Source organism: Bufo bufo, chromosome 6 (assembly GCF_905171765.1).
Source record: "Bufo bufo chromosome 6, aBufBuf1.1, whole genome shotgun sequence".
In the NCBI taxonomy this organism is placed as follows: Eukaryota; Metazoa; Chordata; class Amphibia; order Anura; family Bufonidae; genus Bufo; species Bufo bufo.
Genome location: NC_053394.1, coordinates 84,806,659 through 84,814,984, shown reverse-complemented (window position 1 = coordinate 84,814,984; position 8,326 = coordinate 84,806,659). Strand labels below are relative to the sequence as shown.

At 45.5% G+C, this 8,326-nt stretch overlaps 1 protein-coding gene across 1 annotated transcript; it reads left to right on the top strand.

Annotated features, from left to right (window-relative positions):
• The first annotated feature begins 2,864 nt into the window (after positions 1 to 2,864).
• Positions 2,865 to 8,086, top strand: LOC121005539 (izumo sperm-egg fusion protein 1-like). Its single transcript, XM_040438311.1, has 12 exons — positions 2,865 to 3,010; positions 3,093 to 3,167; positions 3,296 to 3,379; positions 3,653 to 3,673; positions 4,068 to 4,082; positions 4,173 to 4,256; positions 4,446 to 4,493; positions 4,814 to 4,888; positions 6,584 to 6,684; positions 6,995 to 7,136; positions 7,501 to 7,678; positions 7,973 to 8,086. The coding sequence occupies exons 1-12, from the start codon at positions 2,866 to 2,868 to the stop codon at positions 8,031 to 8,033; spliced, it is 1,029 nt and encodes a 342-aa protein (XP_040294245.1). The 5' UTR covers position 2,865; the 3' UTR covers positions 8,034 to 8,086.
• Positions 8,087 to 8,326: the final 240 nt, after the last annotated feature.

Below are 8,326 nucleotides of genomic sequence, written 5' to 3'. Positions count from 1 at the left end.
CATGGTAACCGATCGGAGCCCCAGCATTACACTGCTGGGACTCCGATTGGAACTGCCGCTGCCACCAATGTTGGGGGGGGGTTGGGGGAGGGCGCACTGCCCACAATGATTATAATACTGGGGGGGGGGAGGGCTTGCACTGCCCACCAATGATTATAATACTGGGGGGGGCGCACTGCCCACCAATGATTTTATTACTGGGGGGAGGGCTTGCACTGCCCACCAATGATTATAATACTGGGGGGGGGCGCACTGCCCACCAATGATTTTATTACTGGGGGGAGGGCGCACTGCCCACTAATGATTTTAATGCTGGGGGGGAGGGCTTGCACTGCCCACCAGTGATTATAATACTGGAGGGGGCGCACTGCCCACCAATGATTTTAATACCGGCGAGGGCGCACTGCCCACCAATGATTTTAATACAGGGGAGGGGGGGAGGGCGCACTGCCCACCAATGATTTTAAAACCGGGGAGGGTGCACTGCCCACCAATGATTTTAATACCGGGGAGGGTGCACTGGGGGCTGATTGAGAGGCACTGGAGGCTGATGGAGAGGCATTGACTGGGGGCTGCTGGTGAGAGGCACTGGGAGCTGATTGAGAGGCACTGGGAGCTGATTGAGAGGCACTGGGGACTGATTGAGAGGCACTGGGGACTGATTGAGAGGCACTGGGGGCTGGTGAGAGGCACTGGGGGTTGGTGAGAGGCACTGGGGGCTAATGGAGAGGCACTGGGGGCTGGCGAGAGGCACTGGGGGCTGGTGAGAGGCACTGGGGGCTGATGGAGAGGCTACTGGGGGCTGCTATGTGGCTACTGGGGGCTGCTATAAGGCTACTGGGGGCTGTTATAAGGCATGGGGCTCTTATCTGAGGTCTGATTGGGGGTCATTCATATTGGGGTCTGAGCTGAGGTGTTATCTGAGGTCTTATTGGAGTCTTATTCGCATTGGGGATCTTATTGGGGCTGTTAGCTGAGGTCTGATTAACATTGGGGGTCTGATTGGTGGTCTGACCTGAGGTATAATGAAAAATATTTTTTTTCCGGAGCAGCTTGGAGAAAAAAGGCCTCACAGCCTCCCACACTCCTTCTGCCCGGCCAAGCCAGCCAGCACCCCTCAGGCCAAGCCAGCCAGCACCCCTCAGGCCAAGCCTGCAAAGCACCCCTGAGGCCAAGCCAGCCAGCACCCCTGAGGCCAAGCCTGCCTGCACCCCTGAGGCCAAGCCTGCCAGCACCCCTGAGGCCAAGCCTGCCAGCACCCCTGAGGCCAAGCCTGCCAGCACCCGTGAGGCCAAGCCTGCCAGCACCCGTGAGGCCAAGCCTGTCAGCACCCCTGAGTCTTCAGAACTGTAAGTAAATTATATATAAGGGGAGCTTATAATATGAAAGAGACGAATTATGTCTGAACAGACATACAGTATAGTGCAAATTCCAGTGTTTGTTTATGTTTTATGTTGCACTGAATTTTCTGAGGGGGGAGGGGTGGCAGTGGATCTTGAGGGAGTTCCCACACTTTTTTCTCAGGACTTGACCCCTGGAGTGGTCCCGCAGTCTGGGTGGCAGTTCTGACTAGTCCTACTTAAATACACAGACATTTAGAGTCATACATTTCCTACACTGGCACAAATGCGTTGCCAGTGACCAACTGTCTGTGCTCAGTCCTACACGTAACCGTCGTAAGTGCATGAGGACCTGCGGATGTGGCGGCGAGGTCTGAGAGGTATGTGGGGGTGGGAGATCCGGGAGGGGGCCCATAATTTTTTTTTTGCTATGGGGCCCAGTCATTTCTTGCTACGCCCCTGAATATACAATATATTACTTGGGCAGCATGTACCACCATCAGTCCAGGGCAGCTGAGGGCCTGGGTGGACAAGTGAGGCAGGCTGAAGCTGAGGGCAGCAGCTAGAAGGCCCCTGGCATTGACTGACAGATGATGGCCCCACTCAGCAGCCTGGCAGCAGGACACAGGAGTGAGGCAGAGCATCAGCCTAGCTCCGCACTGGCAGTTGCTGTGAAGTCAGCCGCGGCGCCCATATGCTAGGTGATGTCGCTGAGACACAGACAGCTACGTTCTGACGTTTGCCAGCCTCAAGATTAAGAGAAGACCACGTGAGTCAGTCCTTAACCACCAGCTTTCATTATAGGTCTTCCATACCTACCTATAATGGAAGCGGCCACCCCTATGATGTCATTAAATACCACGATACTTAAGAAACGATGATATCGTCATATTGCCGTTTTTTAATACTGCATTATATTGTGGATACCGGTATATTGCCCAACACTAGCAGAACATAACTTGCATATTTCATATAATGATGACACAATTACATTTTCCACCAATCCAATAACTTTTGTGTTTCAGAGCCTCATTTTCAAATTCCGATAACATCATACAGTGGAATATACGGGTGGTACATGTTCTGTTACCCATGCCTGATATTTATATTCTGTAAAGAATGTCATGATATGTATTAGTTGTGGCTTAAAAAAAAAGTTTTTTAAGTGAACATACTTATTTACTCCCTCAAACATCTCACGTTCCAGAGAATTATTTGCATATGATGTCATAATCCCATTTTCCACCAATCCAATTGCTTGTTTCAGAGCCTCATTTGCATATTCTGATGATGTCATAAAGACATTGTCTCTTAACCGGCGCCTGATGCTGTAACCTGTGCAGTGCTGTTGTCTTCTCAGTGGGACATAGTTCTGCTCTCTTGCGTCCTTAGTGATTATTTGCTACAGGAAGCGATTTTACTAAAGATGTCTGGTTCTATCCAGACCATGTGGCTTCTACTGCTCGTAACATCTGTCTTCATCGGACAGTCTCTCTGTTGCATACCATGCGACTCCAGAGGGAAAATGGCTATGGAAGAATTCAACACCTTTATCAAAAGCCAAGTCGATGACATTGACTCAATAGAAGCCTATGTCAACATCAAGCGGTTTGCCAAAGTCACCGAGAAAAAAGTCCTGAACTACCTTGAGGATGAAGTCGGCATACTGGGTACTTATATTATTACTATTATCTTAATTTCATATAATCTATAGATAGATAGATAATTATTGTACCATTATTTTCCTTCCAGATAAATATGCTATATCCGAAATTGCGTCTGAATATAAAAAATCTGTGGACGTCATCCAGGATATAGATTTTAAGGGTAAGTACAATATTTTATACGTAGGTGGAAATTCTACTTCTCTTATTAATAGGAATTAGTGTGTTGGGGGCTCAGACTGATAGATGAGGGGATCGGACTCTCATTCTTCTCCTCTTTATATATCTTAGAGATCCAGCTTCTTCACATCATTGGACTCCATTTCCAGCGACTCAAAGAAAAGCTCAAGGTTATCGTCCAGGACTCAAACCAACGTAAGTGGAATCTTCTTCTGTCTACCATTGTACTTATCTTCTACGTGTCTGGTAGGTTGTCAGAGAGGATGTTTTCAACTTGTTTTCCTTTCCCTACAGCCTAGTGACAGGAGGGAGCGATTGTAATAAAATGTTCTATACTGGGAATTGCTATGCGTGCAGTTTTCTTTTGTATTATTGCAGTGTTATAGATAGAGCCCTCATATACAGGGGATTTCTGTTCTCTGTTGTTCTCTATTAGTAATTCTGCTTTTCTTCATTTCTCACTTTTAGGGAGGTGTCCAAATAAACAAGGTGAGTTCTTCTAGATATAACACCTGCTATAATATGACATATAAATGTATTACACACACAGGCCTCTTGTAGTAATAGTAATGTAGACCCAAACTAGAGATCCCCACAGCCACCAATCAGATCACTGCTGTTATCTCCTACCCTGTACTGGACATATGAAAGCCAGCACCTGATTGGCTGCCAGGAATGTTTGCACTAGGAGCTGCTGCGTTCTATAGAGGCCCGGACCGTTCTGGGGCGGCTCAGAGATTTCTGTCAATGGAAATCTAGAAAACAAAGTGACGAACACAGAGGCACTGACATCATGTAATAATAAGGAGACCCAGAGATTAGAGGTTTCTGAGTCTGACAATGAGAACGGTCAGTAATGTCTTCTTTCTTCTCCATTCCTCAGGTGCAGACAGCTGTGGTAAGTACATTTTATACCAGATTCAGCTTCTTGTCATTATTATTATTATCTATAAGATTGGACAGTTATAACACAAGTGCATTTCCCCAGGATTAATGGTGCAAACCTACATCAACTGTCAGACCTGCGCCGAGGAGAAGGTTGTCTGCGCCGGGGGCCCTCCAAAAAATCAAGGTACAGTATAAGATTTTTATCATAGGCCAGAGTAACTAGAATTACACTATATAATGCATGCCAATGGACCTTTCCCACTAGTGTGTGTAAACTGTGGGTACTGTGCCTATTATACAGAGGTGAGCAGCACTACATAGGCACTTTACACAGCACTCGCTGACTATTATATGATGTCTCCTCTTTTCACAGACTACTTGGAGAGATGCAGCTGCCTGTGCACCTCCAACAGATGTTTCGGTAAAGTAGAAGTTTCTATTCCTATATCTACATTCATATAGTACATTAGTAAATATATAGGACCCCAAATCCTCACCGTACACTAAATATACCAGTCACTGGTATACACCAGACTTCCCAAAGTAGGAGGATATTTACATTAATATGATTCAGTCCATAAGCAGGATAGAAGGGTGATTTGTGGCAGCCTGTACAGTATCCTGTCCATGTGCAGGTGACAGAGGGGTGATAGATACCAGCACATGATTATCATATTTATTCTAATATTATAAGTGTCTTTAATGCTCGGCTCACATTTCATTTCTTTCTTCTTTTCTCAGATCTGAAAACTGGACGGTCCTGCTCTCCATGTAAAGATCACAAGTCTCACCTGGCAGAGACTGTAAACTGTGGAGGTGAGGAGATAGCAGAATATAACCAGTTACTATCAGTCTCCTCTAGAGTTGTTGCGATACCAAATTTTTGATTCGGTTTCGATACCATGAAAAAGTATTGCGATACTCGATACCATTCGATACCACGCGAAAAAAATAAACAAAAAAAGCCACGTGCATTCCTCATTTTTAAAAATGGCGAATCGCGCAGTTTTTATTTTATTTTTTCTGTTCCGGCATTCACCACCTAGATTTTTTTTTTATATTTTAATAGTTTGGACTTTTCTGACGTGGCGATGTAATATGTTTATTTATATATTTTATATGTGAAATGGGGGGTGATTTATACTTCATATTTTAGTGGGGGTTTTTTTTTCACTTTTTATTTAATAACTATTTCCCCCCTTAGGGGCTAGAACCTGGGATCTTTCATCCCTTTTCCTATTCACCCTGATAGATCTCTATCAGGGTGAATAGAACTCCACACTGTCCCTGCTGCTCTGTGCTTTGTGCACACAGCATCAGGGATGTTACCATGGCAACCAGGGCTTCCTGGCTGCCATGGTAACCGATCGGAGCCCCAGGCTTACACAGCTGGGGCTCCGCTCAGAAGCTGCCACTGCACCACCAATGAGGGGGAGTGGAGAGGTCCCTGTGGCCACTGCCACCAATGATTTTAATACTGGAGGGTTGAGAGGGGCCGGCGCACTGTGCCACCAATGATTTTAATGGGATGGGGGGATTGAGGGGGGGGGGGCACACTGCACCACCAATGATTTTACCCCTTTATACAGGAGGCGGGTACTAGCAGATCAGCGGCAGTTAACTGCCGCTGATCGCAGCTCCCTGTCAGGGGCAGGGTGCCGGCAATGCGATTCTGCTGCCGGCACCCGCCTCCTGTATGTGTTAAAGACTGACTACTGTATATGAGTCCAGACTTTCACTATTAGGCCACACAGAGCGGCGCCCAGCGATGTCTCAGCACTCACCATTTAGTCCTGGGCGCCGCTCCGTTCGCCCGCAGTGCCCCATTACTGTCTCCTCTCCTGCTCCACATGCTGCTGATTACTATCGGAGCGATGGGAGGAGACATCAGCTTCACTAGTGGGCGTTCCTTCTCCCTGGCTGTAGCGCTGTCCAATCGCAGCGCAGGGAAAAGGAACGCCCACTAGTGAAGCTGATGTCTCCTCCCATCGCTCCGATAGTAATCCTATCATTGGTGGCGCAGTGCGCCCGCCCCTCCTCCGCCCCTCTCTTCTCATTGCCGCCCCTCCTCCACCCCCTCTCTTCTCATTGCCGCCCCTCCTCCGCCCCTCTCTTCTCATTGCCGCCCCTCCTCCGCCCCTCTCTTCTCATTGGTGGCAGCGGCAGCAGCACAGGGGGAGGGAGGACAGCTTCCTTCTCCCCGTGCTGCTGAGAGAGAACATGAGCGCGCCGATAGCAGCGCGCTCATGTTCAGAGATACTAGACTGCGCAGAAGCGCAGCCCAGTATCAAAAAAACGGAAATCCCGGTATCGTATCGATACCGGGACAAAAGTATCGATTGGGTATCGAAATTTCGATACCCGCAACAACCCTAGTCTCCTCTATGATGGCCGTATTTCCTATTAGGTCTTATAGAAGGAGACGTGTTATTGAGACAACCCCTAAATGTAGGACAGAATATCTACACAATTACTTCTATAATATCTTCTTTCATTTTCCTGTTTTTCTAGAGATAAATATAAAAATCCCAGAATATGAAGAACTAATTCTGGACTGTACTTTTGAATGGTACGCAAGGCTGGAGGACACCTATAACAACGTGTTCACCCTGGTAAGTACAATGCAGGGTAAAATTGGGAGATTGTTCAGTTTGAGTTATACGACCATAATGTTAAGGCAGCGCTTCCCAAACGTATTCATTTCATTACTCAAAAACCACTTAGCAGAAAGTCCTTTCACCCAATATCATCACCAGGCTGCTCAATATGGTCTAAAATCAGACTTTCTGTCATGTCAGCAAATTATCATCAGCAATTTTCTAAATTTTTGTCTTAATGATATGACTATGTAAATTACAAATATTATATTATAAATAGTTGTGATATCTGAGGCTCTGATAATTCTCCATATTTTTTCTATAGCCTCGTGAACACAATCCCAAAATCACCCGGGAGCCCTATCTAGTGATCAAGGGCGTACAGATGGGGGACTCCGGACGGTACACGTGTACCACCATCCTGGACTCTGAAGTGCCAGTGAGTAAGATCACCTATAACGTGGCAGGTAAGGACATATTATTACTGGCACTATGCTGAGTGGTAATTCTTAGATACACGGGATTCATATCTACTTTTGGGTGATAATTAGTGAGAAAGGATCTAGTTCTGAAAATCTGAATTGTCACCTATAATGTGGGGCTATTTTACATTAGTATTTGTAAGGAAAAAACCTATAATGGAAAGATTTTAGCCATTTCTGTATTTTGGAGCCACTTTTGGTTTTGACAGTGCTTCTGAGCCTCCATGATGCAGACGATTCTGATATTCTGACGTATATTTCATGTTCTTTCATGTATAAGATACACTACAATGTCATTATCGTTCTCTTCATGGAATTAACTATTAATGTAATTGTTTTCTTCATTTAGTTATCAGCGAATCGGAACAGGCGACAAAAAAATACCATCCTCGCCCTACACTTCCTGATGTGCTTGACATCACAGCGCCTGAGCCGCCACTTCTAGAGGAGCTACAGAACAACAATGCTTCCCTCATAGCAATATCTGTGGCCGGCTCCGTCACCATCATGCTGATCGCTGGCATATGGTAGGTAGCATCTATAAGATACTCTGTGGAACAGGCGTAGTATTTTAGATAAATATTACACATTACACAGTGTAAACTTAGTCCAGGCAGTCACTGGATGCTCCAGATTTATCACAATACTGAACGCTTCATGATAAATTTGGCGCACATTACAAGGCCAGACATGTTATAATGTCAGTGGACTGATAAGCAGCTAATGTAAGAAAAAACATTGGAGGATCTGTGCACACATTTCACTCAGAGCTGACATGTAAGTAGCAAATATCAAATAACTGATAGATTTTCTTTTTTCAGCATCTGCATGTTCTGGAGGAAAATGAAATCTAGAGAGCCTCTGGAAAAAGAGCCAGTGTGAAGGCGAACCGTCAAGCACCATCCTGTACTGCCACCTGCCAGGAAAAAAAAAAAAAAAGAAAATTTTAACCCTTCCCCAAAAACAAAAAAACTTTAAAAAACAACTTCCCTTCCCCATTTCTGCCTTCACTTTCTTTCCCTACTCCCCCTCCATGAAAAAATAAAAATAAAAAAATGTTTCCCAAAAAATAAAAAATTCTTCCCTTCCCCTTTTCTTCCCTCCCCTTTTTCCCTTAAAAATAAAAAAAATAAAAATATACAAAAAATCTTGACTGCAGCATTTCATTTCCCATT